At 33.5% G+C, this 19,047-nt stretch overlaps 2 protein-coding genes across 3 annotated transcripts; one reads left to right on the top strand and one right to left on the bottom strand.

Annotated features, from left to right (window-relative positions):
- Positions 1–230: 230 nt before the first annotated feature.
- On the top strand, positions 231–5,645 carry LOC127864799 (2'-deoxynucleoside 5'-phosphate N-hydrolase 1-like). Of its 2 annotated transcripts, none has more exons than XM_052404674.1 (5): positions 231–281; positions 3,143–3,290; positions 3,671–3,736; positions 4,623–4,733; positions 5,258–5,645. In XM_052404674.1, exons 2-5 carry the CDS (start codon positions 3,158–3,160, stop codon positions 5,359–5,361), a joined length of 414 nt encoding a protein of 137 aa, XP_052260634.1. In that variant the 5' UTR covers positions 231–281; positions 3,143–3,157; the 3' UTR covers positions 5,362–5,645. The 2 variants fall into 2 exon arrangements, with proteins under 2 accessions (XP_052260634.1, XP_052260635.1); XM_052404675.1 differs by having other exon boundaries at positions 243–257.
- A 3,815-nt stretch (positions 5,646–9,460) lies between these two features.
- LOC127864797 (metallo-beta-lactamase domain-containing protein 1-like) lies at positions 9,461–18,797 on the bottom strand. The gene is made up of 6 exons (XM_052404672.1): positions 18,722–18,797; positions 18,426–18,489; positions 17,954–18,052; positions 16,307–16,470; positions 15,126–15,240; positions 9,461–10,992 (listed from the first exon to the last, which is right to left on the bottom strand). The coding sequence occupies exons 2-6, from the start codon at positions 18,475–18,477 to the stop codon at positions 10,730–10,732; spliced, it is 693 nt and encodes a 230-aa protein (XP_052260632.1). The 5' UTR covers positions 18,478–18,489; positions 18,722–18,797; the 3' UTR covers positions 9,461–10,729.
- Positions 18,798–19,047: the final 250 nt, after the last annotated feature.

Here is a 19,047-nt window from a genome sequence, read left to right as displayed (position 1 = left end):
TTTATTGGACACTTACAAAGGTCAAGTCAGGGTGAAAAGCTGGCTTATGCAGCTTACGCCGAAAAAATATATATTCATTGATATATTTCGCGCGTTGCTTTTGTTGTTCTCTGTTGTCGAAGTGCCATCCGTTATCCAAGTATCCGCATTACTAGCATGACACAACGTACAGTTTAGTTTCTGGGATCCCAAGAACATGTGAGAGAGTTGTCGTTCCTTCCATAAGAGCACTGACATCAGACTTGCGTTATATACATGTTCGTTCGGTTCACAAAATAGGCGTGAGTATCGATAATTTAAGTTGTAAATTTTATATGTTAATTGCTGTTAATGATAAATTGGGTTTTAAACATGTTATTAATGTTGAGTTGAAATCGTTTAGTTTGATTGTAATAGTAAGACTTATTAGTTTGAGATTGGACTTGCAATTATCACATATTTTCGCGATTGTGAATAAACACAATGTGTATCGGAGTTTACATTAACATGTTCGTAAGAAGATTTATCTTCACGTATGGCAGCGATCATTGAAGTAAACATGATTATTGCTGATGTCGTGGTTGTATGTCATATGCATTCTACGAGAACAGCAAAGAAGCAACTTTAATACGCGTCAAGCTAAACCTACAACCGGCGATTTAATAATCAAAGCTCTGAGCGCACTTCAAACAGTACACGTTTCTGCTATTTCCTCTTCTGTTTTATTCTAAAATATCACCTCTGAAATATCCTTGCAATTTCAAAAGTAATAACGGTCTCACTTCGATTTACAAGTAATCAAATATCATCCGTGTTATTTAATTGTCTTTTTCTGTGTCCCTTTGTCTGGTTTAGTACGGATTATAGGAGGTTTTTGTGTGACGTCACAAGAGGGGTTTTCCGTTACTAAAAATAGATTGGCCGTCAACTTCTCGATCGCGGCCTATTATATTGTATCAGAGTAAAGGTCGTCGGAAGACTTAATTCTTACAATTTCACAAAACAAAACTATAAATACCCGTATTCTTTTTTAAAATAAGAATTTAATAAATGATATTTCAAAAATAATAAAACATATACTAATTTTAATATTATTATAAATGGTGTGGATGCGATAGTGTTATTTTTCATTAACGATTGAAATTTAGTGTACGGGGTGCATTGAATCAGTTATAAAACAAAGCCCTAAAAAAACTCAATACATTTCAATCTTGAAATGTATTTTTAATTTTCTTTTACATTGAATGAATTTTCGTTTCGTTTACATTGAATGAAAATATTAATAAATTTAAGCATTCAAATTGAAAAAAAACACCTGCATATTTTGCAAATTGAACTGTCTTTGCATGTACACGTATATTGAAAATTTGTCTGTAGTGATAATGAGCGATACAAATCTAGCATTTTATGATACCATTAATCTACACATTTCATTTATTTAACGCAAGTATTATATACAATATAATGACCAAACGCGATTGCTTGTTTTCATGATGATGTTTCGAACACTGCAGTAACGAACGATCTTTACACATTATAGCAGAGTTTACATTTGCAGGTACCCGTTAAAAACGCTAATTGTGAAGCAGTAAATGTGTACAATATTTTTAATGTATAGTTATTAAACACTTTATTATTATTTTTAAACTGGCTAATATATATACTTAATAGTTCCTATAGCTGTTAATCCATTTCGGACAAATGTCTATTTTTAAATATGTTCAAATATTTTATTAAAGCAACTGTTAAGTTTTTGACTTAATATGTCGAGAGATGACATGGAGGTATCATAAATTATGTTAAATGACCAGACACATGTGGTTTATGCAGAGACCCCATACAGAGTCATACAAGTATAGGTCCCTGGGTTTATGACACACTGTTTTCTTAGTAATTGTCGGGACAGTATCCGATCATATCGAGATAATTGGTTTGTGATAAAGAAAGGGGCAATTAAACACTGGCTTAAAATGCTGTAACAAAGAGTGTCAAAATTGGTGTGAACAATTAAACTAAAAATATTTAACATTTATCAAGAGGATTTAGTTAATCTGTAACAAGGTAAGTTTTTATAGACAAATAGGTTCAAATCAGTTTCTATATGTTGATTAGATAAAATCAATCAATTTGTTGTTTGTTTTCGTCCTTATTTGTGTTCGTTCATTGGATTCAATTTAATCTGAAAGAATTTCAATTTCTGAGTATTTTTGTTCTTCAAAAGGGTCGCGAATATGTTTGTTACCTTATCACGATGCGCTTCATCAATGCAAACAATAGCAGAATGGCCGCAGTTTTGACGGCCAAAATTTGAGCATGCGCAAACGTGACGTCATTATCGGAATCCCCAAAACCTCCTATACTTGTAACTCGAAATGTAGTGAATAGATTCAAATGATTGTTAATAATTGATTGATGCTTATGCTGCATATTAAGGGAGAGTCAACATGTACCAAGTCACGAGAATAATCCTGTGAGAACTTAACATGGCCAATGTAGTTGTACTCAATAAAATAACAAGTGAACAACTAATGTGCTTTAACAGCGCTTCATAAGGAATAAATATAGAATCTGACGATAACTGTTATTTCATACCATATTTTATTAAACGAGGTCAGGATTTTTTTCTGTAATAGAATCTTTGGGTAGAGTATTATTGAATTTCAAACGAGTTTAAAGACTCGTTGTAAGAAATTAAAACGAGTGTCAGATCTTTTTATCCCATACTGTGAAATTAGCAAGGTTACAAAATATTTACATAAATACTGAAAATTGTTTAAATTGTGTTACGTCTGTGACGTTAAAACGTCATTTCAGAAAAAAAGATGGTCGGTCAAAAATAATTAGCCAATGAATACGCTCAAAAAGGTATCTAAAATGGTTTTGTTACATGGAAAGCACTGTATATTATGTGCTAACTCATTTGATATTCACACCATTGCTAGATCACGCGCTTTAGCGAGTACCTTTTGCTTAACAATTTTTTGGAATTTCCGGAACTACTTTCAAAACATGAGGCCCCGCCCATAGTTTGTTGCAGAATTACCCACATTTATTCTCATTCTGTTTCTTTCAAATACGAATCGCTGGTACAATGTGCGGTAACTTTATTAACATGTAGGATGTTTCCAGAAACAGAATGATTACCGGTGTATATGTTCTTAAGATTTCAGTGATAACAATGAAGATATATTTCTGCGGAAGCATAAGAGGAGGCCGACAGGATGCTGAAATATACGAACGTCTAATTGATAAGCTTCAAACTTACGGAGAAGTCCTTACAGAACACGTAGGCTCTAAAGATGTTGAAAAAAGTAAAATACTGCAAACATCATGTGTGCGATCTTTTATAGTTACAATATATAAATCACACCTTTATATGTTTTGCATTGAGATATCTTCTTCAAGTATCATTGTATGCATATATAATTAGTATGATAAGTCATGTTCAGTAAATAAATAAAATGAAGTTTATTGACATAACTTTACTGACCAGTCATACGGAGGTTTATTGAAATTATTACTGGTATTATACAGGCACCGGAACAAATATTCTGAGTTAAGAAAGTTTAATTCTTCAGAGCCTCGCGCGTTACGAATGTGAACGATACTCTGAAGTCAAAAATGTTACTTTGTTTATTTGTATTTAGAATTATTAATTTCAGTTACATGTATTATATATATTTGTTTTCAGATGAGATAGATGTGAGTGACGAGTACATACACGATCGAGATGTTCGGTGGCTGGAAGAGAGTGATGGTAAGGGCTCACGTGTTACTGTTCATCTTTTTAAATTAACTGCTGAATGTGCGTCATTTTAGTTTGTATTATATATGACAATTACACAGGGCCTGTCTCCATAACCCATTCGTTGACTGAAAACGAAGCATTACATTTGATTAATAATTTCTTTATCTTGTTCCTATAACTTGCTTTTTCAAAGAATGTATGTAATTTGCACGTCATGCACATTTAAGATGACGGACGTACTCAGACGATAGTTCACTGGACTGACGAAAAATCGGATGATCGCGTGTTCGCTTTAAGTATTTTGACGAGTAACCAGCTTACAAGATTTTCTTACCTCTGTTATATGACTCAAATACTGCTGATATACTATTTAAAAGGATGAAACATTCAAAGAAACAACTTACCTTTTTTATTTAGTGATAGGTGTTGATGATTAAATAACCAATACATACTTCTTAACTACGAACCCGCCAGTGGTTATTTTTTAGTATTCAGGCGCGAAAAGCATAGAAAAATAACGTTTAAAACAAAGTCTAGGCAACATAATTAAAAGTTAATTACAAAAATATGTTCAGCGGGGATAAAGGTTGCTGTTCAACAAAAATATGCTGAGCAAAGCTATAGAAACCTCAATCCCAAGTCTTTGCGGCACAAGGTATTCTTATTAATGATTTCAACATTTTTTCTTTATTTATTTTAAAAGCAGCAAATAAAAAAGATGGAAATACGATAAACATCAAATGATGTCTGAACATAATCCAATGACGTCATTATACTCTGCGTAGTTGACATATTAAACAAGGTGGACACACCGTTTAGTGTATACATCTGGCGTTACTTTAATCGACAAAGCAGTCGTCAAACTGGGTTATAAGCCAACCTTGTATAATTTCAGTGGTGGTAGCCGAGGTAACCCAGACCTCTATTGGAGTCGGGTACGAGATCGGACGAGCCGTTGCCATGGGCAAGAAAATACTGTGTCTCTACAGACCTTCGCCTGATAAACGTGAGTTTATTGATAAAAAAAATGTTTGTATTGTTCATTGATTTACTTCATGTATTCTACCATTATAACATATGAAATACCATGTTTACCTTAAACAGACAGTGGTTAATTAGCCAGGTATCGGCTGTTGATATTCACATATTAAAATGATTTATATCCTGACTGACTTAACATAGTTATTACCGTTGTTTTTGTCTATTTGTTAGCTGCTTGTGTTTTACCCTGGACTAAATACTTTAATATAGTATCAGTCAGAAAAATGACTTGATACTTAAATATACTTGTGAGTAGGAAATAAATCACACTTTTAAGTAAAACATGAAGTAAAAAGTATGGTTTGTAATAACAAGTGTTGTTATGTTAGTTGAAATAATATAGCACGCACCTAAGCATTTTTCTCCAATGAAATATTAAACAGTTTAACATCCAATTATCCAAATATAAACGTCAACAAAGCAGCAACAGGCTTACAATATCATCGTTGTAAAACAAACTGTCGCATTTGTTCCATTATTTTTTTCCAGGTCTTTCTGCCATGATATCTGGGGCTCACAATGGCACCACATTTGTCGTAAAAAATTACACCGAAGAAGAGGCGGAGCAAATATTTAAAGACTTTCTCACATAAACGTTCAGAAGTCAAATAGTGTGAACGAACCCGAGATTTGTCGGTCGACGTCAACAGATTTTTTTCTCGCGACAAAGCTGTGTTTACACGGGAGTAACATTTTCTAATAACATACATTGGTTATGCACAACTATACATAATTTATAACAAGGTATGTATCGGTCAATGAGTGTCGGACACAATTTGCATTATACAAGTATTAAACTGATAACAATTGTAAGTCTGTTAACAGCTTATATTTCTCATTATACGCATGTTTTACCCAATAAATAAAGAAACTGAAACGGCGTTTATTATCAAATTGTCATTGAGACATACTGAGTAAGCAAAGAAACTATCGACATTTAGTAGTAAACAGTAAACGTACTGTATGCATATATATTTCGCGCAGAACTTTCAAGGACTGGTATCTCTGCATTTGTGTCATATTGCAAATTGTCACAATCATATATTTTCCTACTTTGTTAGTCACTCACTTTAGGCTAGTTAATAGATGTCAATCATGTCATACGTGTGTTTCTCCTACTGTAACATAAAATAATTGCATTTACCAAAATTAAACTAAGCGTAAATTAACTAACATCAAAAGGAGAAAAATCTAATCATCACAACGATCTTGTTTAAATGGCAATTTTGTTTTGTTTTTGTAGGACTTTTCGCCGTTTTAAACAGTATGTCAGTCCTATGAAGATGGTCAAGCCTCACGTTCCTGGGTTAGATGGTTTACCGGTACTAATTGCAAATACACTCATGCCAGAAACTGACAACTGCCCTGCTGGAAATAAAGGGTGTCCGGGCAGTATCATATGTCATGACCTGCTACAATCCTTGATAAAAAATTACTGAATTAATACAATGAAATGCCGGTAGTTTTTTTTTAATTAAATAATACTTTATTTACCTCGTCCATAGGTATGTGCAGGTCGAGGTCATCCTGCTCCATACCGTACATACATTTTTGTGTTAGTATGAGTAAACAGTAATCAATTGTTAGAATATAACATCCTTATACATACATATACACTATACCATTTGCACATGTTTAAACATCTTAAAAAAGCAAATAAAGTATATTATAAAAAAATGAAGAGCAGATGCAATGTTAGGTTAAGCATATGCACAAACTATTTTCATTGTGGAAGTATAGAAACATCGGACAAGTGACAATTTATTAAGTATTTTCAAATGGTTGATTGTGGAGTTTTTAAAAGATAAATAATATTCATATTATGATATTGGTTCAGCAAACAAACTAACAATTGCCCAAGACTGTAGTTCTGTTTCATGACACTTAACATTTTAGATTTTGAAAGACAAAGTCAGGCTCTTTGTAAGCCCTTGTATGGATGGAATTATTCCCTTTCTCTGACAATGGTATATATATTTCTTCAATTCTAGCATAAGAATATTTATATCAGTCATATAACTTTTTGTACTTCCCAATATCATTGTTTTACATCTTATTTCTGAGTGTTTTTGCACATTATGTGCACTTAAAAATTCAACAACATAATTCACAATTCTTTGTGTAAAACAGCAATCCCAAAACAGATGTTTTATAGTTTCCTCATTTTCTTTACAAAAAGTACACATGTTATCTTGCAAAATGTTCATTTTATACAATAGAGATTTAGTTCTTAGGATTCTTTGTATTATTCTTGTTTGAAACCATTGAGTGTAAGTATTTTTGGAAATATTAAATACGAGACTTTGTACTTTTTTCCATTCGATATTGTTGAAAAATTCATTCCACTTATTTTGGCAAGTCGGTATATCAGAATTGATAATAAAAGTTTTATAAACATTTTGGTTTAAGTTTTGCGTAAAAACTATGTTACTCAAGTAAGTCGATATAAATGCACATTCTGTATTTGGCTTTTTAATAACTTGAAAGTCAGAATGACTGAGAAAATTCTTCACAGTTCTAATCAATCCTTCATAAAATAAGAAGTTGATTTTTGTGCCAATATAATTCTCTAAAATAGATTGTTGTAAAAATTGTCCAGAGGTGTTTACAATATCCCTAACAAATCGAATTCCATTGTCATACATGAATTTATTATATATACTACTAAGACCTATTTTAAAATTGTGGTTATAAAATAAAGGCATGCTAAGTATATCTTCACATTTGCAAACAACTTTCTTACTGATATACATAATGTGGCATGTAAGAACATCTTTCCAAAAACTATTCTTTATTACTTTACAAATTTTCTCAGCATAGTCTTTTCCTAAATTTATCATTTTTTTAACATCAAATATTGAATAAACAAGTTGAAAACATTTTCCAGTGCATAAGACAATTTTTCTTATCCATGTTAGTTTCCTGGTTTTTTTCAAATGCATAAACATCTATCATAGATATTCCTCCCTCCTCAAAAGATTGAATAGCAATACTATGCTTGATTTTCGCAGGGCCATCCCAGACAAAATTATGGAACATGGTATTAATTTGTTTCAATATTTTCTCTTCTGGGCTAGGAAGGGAGATAAATAAGTGAGTAAATAGGGGAAGTGATAAAGATTTTATGACAGTTATTTTCCCTAGGGGGGTTAAATTTCTTCTATTCCAAAAGTGTATAGTATTTTGTAATTTAGTAATTTTATCTGTGAAGTTTATATCTATCATTCTATTTAAATCAACATCAAATAGAATTCCTAGAACTTTAAATTGAGTTGTACCCCAAACTAGTTTGTATTTTGTTTTTATGGATTGTGTACTGTACTTTTTGGAGCCAATCCATATTAAATTTGTTTTGTCGTAATTTATTTTCAATCCAGAATATAATGCAGTCATTTAAAAGATCAAGAGTAGCATTGAGTGAAGCTTCTGTGCAATCTAAAAAAGTGATGTATCATCAGCAAACTGAGATATTTTATATTCAGTGCTATCAATTTCAATTCCTTTGATAGTATTGGAATGCCGTATTTTAATTGCTAAGATTTCAGCGCATAGAATAAAAATGTATGAGCTGATGGGGTCCCCTTGTCTGCAACCTCTTTCTATTGTTATAAAGTCGGAAAGGAAGCCATTAATTTGAATTGCTGTTTTGGTGTTGTTGAGGAAGAGGGAAATCCACTTTTTAAATGTTACTCCGAAATTGAAATAGTCAAGTGTTTTTTCAATAAAATCAAACTCTAGGGTATCGAACGCCTTTTCAAAATCAATGGTCATCAAGAGCCCGGGGATGCTGTTATCTTCTGTATATTTCATTATGTCATATAAAAATCTAGTATTTTGCCCAATATAACGGCCTTTTATGAATCCTGTTTGATCTTCAGATATCAGAATATCAAGAACAGTTTTAAGTCTGTTGGCAATTGTGCCAGATGCTATTTTATATATAACATTTAAAAGTGTTAAAGGTCTTAAATTTTTTAGGAAGTGTCTGGGTTTATCTTCCTTGGGTATGCATGTTATAATTCCTTGCTTTTGGGTTACTGACATAGATCCACTGATAAAAGCATAATTAAGACTCCTTGCAACAAAATGACCTAAATCCTTCCAAAAGACCTTAAAGAATTCCGCAGTAAACCCATCTGATCCCGGGCTTTTATCACTTTTCATATTTTTTTAAGGTTTTTGAGATTTCTTCTAATAGTAAAAGGCCTTCTAAAGATTGAGATTGCTAATTACTCAGTTTAACAGTGTGAATATTCTTTAAATCTTCATGTATATTATAATTGACATTAGTATTATTTTTTGTATACAAAACTTTGTAAAACTGTGCAGCTTCTTTTAAGATATCATTGTTATCAAATATTTTTTGACCTGCTCTATTTTCAATAAAAGGAATTGTTTTATTCGATGCATACTGTGAAATACCGGTAATTGTCAGATTATTTTCAAAACATAATTTGTCAAAATACTTAATAATGACAAGTTTAATATTGTGTTTGTTTGTATAGTTGTTTTTTTTCTCCGTTTGAAACTGCCCGACTTGAATCCGTAGTGGCAGGAAATGACCATAGTGAGGATGCAATGATCACTCACGACACAAGTCATGTGGCCGGGCTTGCAATCAAACCTGGGATCCTAGTTTGGTAGTCCAGTGCTCTTACTGAGCTAGCCGTCACGACGAAAGTTTAATAGATCTAGATTTAGATAATTTATTTCATCAAAGATCACAAACCCTGCAACATTGGTAAAACAACTTATGTTTATATAAATCAGAGAAAAGTAATACTGATTAACTTACAAATACATACGTTACAACAGTAGCTTTTATCAACAGCAGTTTAAAACTTATGGTCTTTTTGATAAGGTGTATTTTGTAAGCAAAAACTATATTAATACCAACACACTGATTTGGTTGTGAGGAATGAAAGGAAGTTTATTATAATAACTTTATGTGGCAAAAATTAAATCAACAACATCATCACAAATAAGTAACGTGTGAACATTACACAAAATATTTCTAAAAGGTGCAAAACCGGGGGTAAATAGTACATTACTGTGTGTGGTGAACCAGGGACTCTATTCAATACGATTGTAATTAAACATACATGCATACGTTTTTGGCAGAGTGGAGCTTTAAAAGGAATAAGCACAAAACACAAACAGAAAAGGTAATGCAACCTTCTTAATGCATATTTTACACTTTCAACATTATTGGACAACATAAAGGAGCCAAGAAAACTTTGGCAACACTTTACATCATTAACATTGCAGTCATAATGTGTTCTAGTAAAAACACAGTATGTATATTACAGATGACTATAGTAAATGTTCTTATCTTACATTGTACATGCTTATTATCATTTTGTGAAAAGCTGAAATGAACGCTTCATACAAAGTATCGATATACAAAAATTGCTTGGTCAATAGCTAATTCATGTACATGTAAGTTACAGCTGCATTAGGACAAACAAAATGTTACTTTCTTTTGTTTGAGGTTCAGAAAACTATTTAAACAACATTTGACTGATAAAAAAACATGCATAAAGTCAATGATCTATCAGACATTATTTCAAGCTAGTTAATAATGAACTTTGTGGAATGTTAGAAAAGTAAGAACTATTAGTTTCAAAGGTACACTTGGGATTAACCTATAAAAATGATTCTGATAAACACAACACAGTGAGTAAGACCCCAAAACCATTGAAATTTCCATGCAATTATAAAGCATATGACATTGTGCAAAACATGAACTTCGAATTCAATCACCTTTGTACCAAAAATTCAATCACAAAAGAAATTATAAATTCAATTAATCTTGTAGTGTACATATTCAAACACTAAAATGGTGTAGATTCAATAATTTGTGATTTGTTTATCACAAAGTCAATGACTCAAATATTGCAAATTCAATCAAATTGCATTTGGAATTCAACTTTTCTTTGTCATGACATCCAACGCAAGTTTTCAATCTTCCTCAATCACGTGATACGAGCTGACTTCAGAAGATGACCCATCGCTATCCATCCTGCTATGATACTCGAACATCACCATCTTTGGTTGCTGCCTGTACTCATGTGGCACAGCAAACATGGGGCCATGACCAGGCACAATCCAGTCAGAGATATGTAGAACGTGCATGCGACTCTTCAACTGCAGTTCCGGATATTCACTGGCGTCCTGCCACAAAGTATAATCTTCTAAATCTTCCAAGCGCTCAAATAGGTCACCTGCAATGTAATTATAATTAGTTTATATTTCCTAAGGAAATAAATATCAATACAGTGTACCTGATTTAAAATATAACCCACAAAGTTAATGTTGAGTTATTACTTAATTTATCTTTCTCATTGCTTTTGGTTGCGTGAAATGTTTCTACGTTTTTTAGTTACCTGTTATGAAGCATGTGTACACATGGACCATAACTCTGAGTTACCAAAAAAAATTGGAGTAGCTGGGGTGGAATTTTTCACAAGACTTGTTTTTATCCTCAACTGTTCAACTGGTAGTACTGATTGGATATGGAAAAACTGCCCTGAAAAACTGCCCTGAAAAACTGCCCTAAGTTATGGTTGAATTCAGGTGAGTTTATTTAGTTAATTAAGTAGGCTAAGAAAAGCGTAACCACAAGAGTGGAATTTCCTGAGGCTAGTTTTAAACAAACACGGCAAGCTCATGCAAAAAGGAAGAACAACCCTGACATTGTGAAACTATATTTGTCATGCTATGAAGTTTCATACTAGTTAAAATGTTAACAAAAAGCATAACTGTCATAGTCTTGCCTGAAATACCTCACCCATCCCCCATTTGTCAGAAGCCATTGACAGTTCAGTTTCATAAACTGGTTTGTCAAAACTGCAAGCTTCCTACATCAGGGACAAAAACTTAGCTCACATACTCGCAAAATGCGAGCGAGATTTATGGATAGCGAGTTGAAAAAATATAAAGCTTGCAATTTTCTGCGAGTAGAAATTTCAGATTTCTCAAACCTGTTTTTCCATAAATCCTTGTTGTATTGAGAGATAATTACTTAATATAATCACAACTCCCATTTTCAATATCCAAATCTTGCTTAAATTAAACGATTAAAGTGTTAAAGAATTGCATAAACACATTCGGCCGCCATTGTTGTTGTTGTAAGATTCAAGGGAAGCTACTCTGGTACGAGCTATGGTTCGCTAGGCACTTGCGGCTTATAAGCGTCTCGGTGATCGCCACTTTCTAACTAGTGACCTGAAAATCAATAGGGGTCATCTGCAAGTCATGATCAATGTACCTATATAATTTCATGATCCTAGGCCTAAGCGTTCTTGAGTTATCATCCGGAAACCATCTGGTGGACGGACCGACCGATGGACCGACTGACCGACGGACCAACCGACATGTGCAAAACAATATAACCCCTCTTCTTCGAAGGGGGGCATAATAAAAATTATACCACGGTGTAGCTTATTTATTTATCTGCAACTTTGCTTCTTGGTGTTATCAGGGATTTAAATAGATTTTAAAAACCAGGAGTCAATGACCACTGGACTGAAATTTGGAGGAGTCAAATAGGAATATGGGCTGTCAGTTGTAGTGGCAGCCATTGTGTGAATACGTTTTTTGTCGCTGTGACCTTGACCTTTGACCTAGTGACCTGAAAATCATAAGGGGTCATCTGCCAGTCATGATCAATGTACCTATGAAGTTTCATGATCCTAGACCTAATTATTCTTGCGTTATCATTAGGAAACCATTTTACTGTTTCGAGTCACTGTGACCTTGACCTTTGACCTAGTGAACTGAAAATTAATAGGGGTCATCTGCCAGTCATGATCAATGTTCCTATGAAGTTTCATGATCCTAGACGTAAGCATTCATGAGTTATCATCCGGAAACCATTTTACTGTTTCGAGTCACTGTGACCTTGACCTTTGACCTAGTGACCTGAGAATCAATAGGGGTCATTTGCCAGTCATGATCAATGTACCTATGAAGTTTCATGATCCTAGGCGTAAGCATTCTTGAGTTATCATCCGGAAACCATTTTATTATTTTGAGTCACTGTGACCTTGACCTTTGACCTAGTGACCTGAAAATTAATAGAGGTCATCTGCCAGTCATGATCAATGTACCTATGAAGTTTCATGATCCTAGGCCTAAGCATTCTTGAGTTATCATCCGGAAACCATTTTACTATTTCAAGTCAATGTGACCTTGACCTTTGACCTAGTGACCTGAAAATCGATAGGGGTCATCTGCCAGTCATGATCAATGTACCTATGAAGTTTCATGATCCTAGGCCTAAGCGTTCTTGAGTTATCATCCGGAAACCATATGGTGGACGGACCGACCGACCGACATGTGCAAAACAATATACCCCCTCTTCTTTGAAGGGGGGCATAAAAATCTTTCTGTCTGCATGATCAAAAACATTCACCAATCATGGACAAATTTCTGAAGAGGCCGGCGTCCAAGGACGCTGAGACAGCAAAGAAACTTAAAGCTCCAAAAACTACGGAGAAAGCCACGCCAAAAGCAGCTCTCAAAAGTTAAAGAATGGATGACTGAATTTAACATCAATCTAGATTATGTTGTTGACAGCGACAATTATTATGCTTTTTTAAGTAGCCAACATATAATGCACAATTTTAAGCAATATGGTACAAGATATGTACCGTATTGTTTTAAATAAAAAAAATCCCCAATTGCAAGTAAGTTTTTCATTTTGCAAGTGAAAAAAAATCAACTTGCAAAAAAATGCAAGTGCCTTAATAGGTTAAATTCGGTCCCTGTACATATGAAGTGTTCTCTTGATACCTCATTACAGTTAAGACAAGCAATTGACAAACTTTCACCATAAACATTCACAAGGGCAATAACTGTGAAAATATGAAAGTGGGAGTCATAGTTCTTATGAAGTGTACCGTAAAAACCCAGTCATAAGTCGAGATTTTTTACCTCCAAAATTTGATTAGAAATACAGTATCGACTTATGAGGTCGACCACGAAAAAAATTAATGAAATTCGACGAAGATTGATCCCCGCGGCAATTGTTTTTGTATTGTATAAAAAACTCGTTGATTTACACCACATGAAATGTCGTCTTTTAACTGATACTTACCAATTAATATAACCACAATTTGCAACATTTCCATTGTTTTTATTTTCATAATTTAATCCAAAGTTTTCATATTAGCAGGTGTTTTTTATAACTGAACGCGTAAACAAAAGATCAGGTCATTTTTAAAGTCGAGCGATAATTGGCAACCTGTGTGAATTGACAGTTTGACGTCATCAAAGGAAAGCCGCTTCCTGTCAAGAAGCCATAAAGCATCGCCCTTCTCGCCGATAAAATAAGATTCCTTTAAATTGTAAAGCGACATGTTTAACCAATCGCGAGTTTGTTATTCACTGGTAATCGACCAATTATGTTTGAGCACGTGCATAGCTCCGCCTTTTAAACTGTTATGCAGAACAAAGGTGGAGTTAGCGGTCTATTGGTTCTGTCAATCATTGTAATAAAAACGTGTTTTACCGAGGAAGTAATCAATTGTTTTGATAGATTAAAAGTGCAAAGATTTTATTACAGTGACCACAGTGAATATGTGGATTAATACTAGCGTGGACAATTTAGTGCAAACTTTATAATAATTAAATAATGAAGTGTACGGTACTTCCCCCTAATTGAGACATACCAACATATTATGTGCAAAGTTGAAACCTTTAAAAAAAAAAATATATACTCTTTTACAAAATTTAAGTATTCAAACTCATGAAGGGCAATAATTCTTAAAACATGGAAGAAAGAGTTATGGCTCTTACGAACATAACATTATGGAAATGTTATGTACCTACAAATCAAATTTCAATATCACATATGCTCCAGACAAAATTTCAGTAAAAAAACTATTCAAATGGTAATAATATGTTTAAAATATGGAAGCAAACAGTTCAGTTCTTGTGCACTGCACATCTTCCCAGACAAAATATAAGTACAAAACTTTGAAAAAAGGAGCATGTTTGTAATTTTTAACAAGGTTAAAAATGGCACATGCCCAACCTTATGTCATGAACAACAATGCTTCCAAAGTTGAATGTTGAACCTTGAAAGGTGTATGAAAAAGCCTCTGGAAAGTTTTGGTCCCAATAAAAAACTATCAGACAACAGCCAGCCAGACATAAACCCATGGAACTTCAAGTATAACCCCTTTACTATGTACCTAGGGATAAAATAAGTGAAAAGTCCATGCCTGATTATCATGTCAATGGTACAAACAAATGGTAAGTTAAAAATCCTTACAATCTTCACCTGGGTTCATACCACATCAATAACACCAAGTCAAAGGTACAAAACAAATATTCCATAAACAATCCTCACCTGCTATAGTGACTATGCCTTTATCGTGTGTTCGTACCACGACACTGACATCAGCTCCTGTGTGACCAGGTGTGGATATGACCTCAACATCATCATCTATCTCATACGGTATACCCTACAATGAACAAATGTGATAAAACAAAAGTTAAAGAGCTGCAACAGGTTGATAATTTGTTTCTTCTTAACAAAGCTAAGGGCCTTTGTCAGTGTCATCACATAATGCTTACAAAGAAATATATGAAGTTTCAAGTGAACATCTAGTTATAGATATACGTACTTGTTAAAAATTAACTTTACAATCGATTTCAACTTGCTGGTAAATGTATAAACTGACAAAGGTACAGTTCTTGGTCAAAGACTATTCATAATATGTGACATATGTGAAGTTTTATTTCATTATCTGTAGACGACAATAGAGATATGGAATTGTAGCACCCAAAAGTTTAGATGAATTTAATAAGTACGAAAGGGGCCCGACTCAATTAAAAGTCAGAGTTATGGGCCTTAGCTGGTGACCTCACATGATGATCCCAAAGACAAGTGAGAAGTTTTAATTTAATATCTGTAGTAGTTACAGAGATACGTGTATATTCATTTTGCATGAAACTTCAACCTCAATTGCAACATCATGCAAACCTTAATCCGACTTTTACAAGTACAAAAGGGGGCATTTTAATGCTGGTCACACTTAAAAGTCTTGGTAAGAGCATTTTCATACAGACCCTGAACAAATATGTCATTCTTGGTTTCAACGCCTGTAGTGACTATTGAGATATGGAGTAGTTCTGTAGTAATACTGAGATATGAAGTAGTTGCACACAAACATTAACAAGAATTTTTAAAGCACAAAAAGTCATGTACTGGAACTTGGTCAGTGACCTCACACAATGACCCAAAACAAATGTGTGAAGCTTAAATTTAATACCTGTAGTAGAATAAGTGAGATGTTGCAAGTTTACCTTAGCTAAATTTCTCAAATCAAATGTTACAGCTTCATGTAAGTATGGTTCTCAAAAACATTTTGACTTTCTGGCATAAGGGTAGATCAGAAAATTGTAAATTAAGCTGAAATTCTAGCATGATGAGGGTTAAATAGTAGACATGAAAGATTAAATGCTGGACATCTTTGTTACAGTTTGTTAGTAAATTGCACAGAATACCGGAATAGATGACTCACTCACTTGTTTAAAGTCATGCAATTGATAGGAGTCACCAACACAAATGTCATTGGAAACGATGTGGATTGAATTCGTGAACAAGTTCAGGTTTCCAATGTGGTCCGAGTGGCCATGTGTACACACAACAAAGTCTATCTTCTCTGGAGACAAACCATTCTTCTGAAGGCCTTGCAAAAAAAAACACACAATAAATTCGATAAACTTAAGATATAAAAAAACACAAAACTTGGCAACACGTACACACAATACAACCAGGAATGCAATGTTTTAGATATAAAATAATTTAAATCATTGTGCAATCCCAAGCTAGGTTTGGATATACTCTACCTATACACAAAATTTCTATGCAATACCTTCACCCAAACTCAAGTTATTGAGCGAAATTAGTTCTTCCATTTTTGGTTATGGTGACCTTCAGCTGAATGCAACTGGCCAGAAATGCAATCCCAAGCTAGATTTGCAAGTAAGCTATCAGCAAACCCACAAAAACTGAAGTTATTTAGCTGAAGCAGTTTTTCTATTATAAGTAGTAGATACTTTGACCATGAACCAACTGGCCCAAAAAGTAATATCAAGCTAGATGTACATGTACATATAATCAAGCAACAAACTAAATTTCAGCTCAATATCTTCATTCAAACTCAATGTATTGGGGCCAGGACAGCAACCATTGTTCTATTTGGTCACCTTGACACAACTAGGGCCAAGAAAAAAATGGGTCTGTTTGGGGTCTCCTTGGAGAAAAAAACAGGGTCGGTAGGTAGGGATTGTGTTTATTTGTTGTTGTTGTTTTTTTTTTGTCTTTCAGGTACTAGAATGGAAGGCTACTAAAGCTTATTATAAGAAATACATGTATATATATGCTTTGTTTGCTTGATATTACATTTTATATGAACAATTTTTTTTTTTTTTTTTTTTTGCGACCCCAATAAAAAGTTGAAGGTCGGCGCCAATTCGGGAGACCCCAAACGAACCTATCATTTTTTTTGGCCTAGCCCCAATTTATACAATTGTAAGCTAGGCCTTCATCTAAGATTGCTACTTCTGAAATTTCAATAAGATCTAATCTAAAGTTACAATCCGGAAACCACCTATTAGACACTGCATATACACCTGTGTTCGTCTATGCCCAGTTGTAAAACAGGGATTTTCAACTTGTTAAAACCTGGTGAAAAACTTGATATATGTAGGTACTAATTATCAGTATCTTAAACTGTGCCTCGTTGATACTTAATTGTACTGTGCACAAGGAAAACTATCAACATCTTTAATGATTCTGGATTTTCTGTTGTACCTGATCCATACACATTCAGTAACACTGTCCAATTGGTGAACATATAGATAAGTTTTGTCGCATTTGAGCTCCCCTCCTGCTACTTTAGAATAGATAGATGTTCTAGGATTGTGTTTTTCATTCTGTTTTTACATTATTTTTTTATGGCAACGAACAATATTCATTTTGGAAAATAGCTCAGCATACAAATAAAATATAAAAATAGGATTTTCATATTCAAAAGATGTACAGCTCTTCTATACAAAACTGTATGGATTATCCCTACTTCTGACTTAATGAGGTAAAATTGACATTTGTTGGGCCAGCAGCAGCCCTGAGATGCTGCAGTAAGACAGAATATATTTCAGGACAATTACCATCAAGAATAAGCTGTTTGTCCCAAGGGTTTCCAGTATCCACTATGGTATTTTTAGGTCCCTTTATCAAAGTTATAGTGCCGCAAGCTTTTTGCTGATCTGTAAGGAAATGTATGAAAGTTTGAGCTTTACAATACATGTTTCAACATTAGAATACATGCACAGACTGAAAATGAATGACTTAATATCAAGTTTGTTGAAGAATAATACATTCAATAACAACTTATCGCAAGATTTTTTTTTACTAGTTTGTATTTTACTTTATGCTTAAGATGGTTCTTATGCAAATGTTAAGTTATTTTATGTCTATGGCAGTGATTGTAAGATCACAAAAGAACAATAAAAGAAGAGAAAACCACAAGAACAAATCAAAAGAGACTAAAATATGAAAAAAATATGAACACATCAGAATTATGTAATGGTTAAACAAGAAAGCTTCCCGGACTCCCAGAGTGTGAATCAGTCAGCTTACCAGGCCCTTCTCTGATGCTGTATCCTTCTTTCAAAATCAATATTTCATACATTTCCCACTGTCACTGAAATGAAGATATAATTTAAGTAAATTAAATAGCTCCAGATTAAACTTGAAAATCGCATTATGAATTGTCGTATTTATTACTAAAGACTCGCGAAATTATATTACATATAATGTAATATCTTGTATAAAACAAGACATCGACACCGCTTAACAATGCCATTCTTCAACAATATGAACCAATGCACAGATATCAATTGCATGCAATGAATAAAAAATCAGAAATGTCCTACAATCGAAAAAATCAACAACAATCATTTGTTTATGAAATGAAAACAAGAAGTGTCTGCAGTTTATGCCTTAGGTTAATATAAACTAAGTCTTTAGGCTATGCTCCAATATATGTCACACATCTTGATTGGGCCATGGACTTTTGTTTATGTTGGTCCCTGGAAACACAGTACTAAAATATAAAATAATATGTTGAAAACTGATCTTGATCAATAATAAAAATAATCATAAAGTTCAAAAACCTTTAACTGATCTTTAGTGTTCGTTTCGAAGTACCTGTTCCTTAAACTTAATGTACAGTAGAGAAGCTATTTGCAAGAGTTTATGG

Source organism: Dreissena polymorpha, chromosome 1, assembly GCF_020536995.1.
Source record: "Dreissena polymorpha isolate Duluth1 chromosome 1, UMN_Dpol_1.0, whole genome shotgun sequence".
NCBI lineage: Eukaryota > Metazoa > Mollusca > Bivalvia > Myida > Dreissenidae > Dreissena > Dreissena polymorpha.
Note: the sequence above shows the minus strand (reverse complement) of the source record. Positions and strands in the feature narration are given on the sequence as shown.

Excerpts from the sequence above, each read along its gene's own strand:
- LOC127864799 (XM_052404674.1), top strand. The coding sequence starts at position 3,158 with ATGAAGATATATTTCTGCGGAAGCATAAGAGGAGGCCGACAGGATGCT. Across the intron at positions 3,737-4,622 it reads GTGGCTGGAAGAGAGTGATG|TGGTGGTAGCCGAGGTAACC; the intron begins GTAAGGGCTCAC and ends GTATAATTTCAG. Across the intron at positions 4,734-5,257 it reads CAGACCTTCGCCTGATAAAC|GTCTTTCTGCCATGATATCT; the intron begins GTGAGTTTATTG and ends ATTTTTTTCCAG.
- LOC127864797 (XM_052404672.1), bottom strand. The coding sequence starts at position 18,477 with ATGTATGAAATATTGATTTTGAAAGAAGGATACAGCATCAGAGAAGGG. Across the intron at positions 15,241-16,306 it reads AATTGCATGACTTTAAACAA|GGTATACCGTATGAGATAGA; the intron begins GTGAGTGAGTCA and ends TGTTCATTGTAG. Across the intron at positions 10,993-15,125 it reads AGGCATAGTCACTATAGCAG|GTGACCTATTTGAGCGCTTG; the intron begins GTGAGGATTGTT and ends ATTACATTGCAG.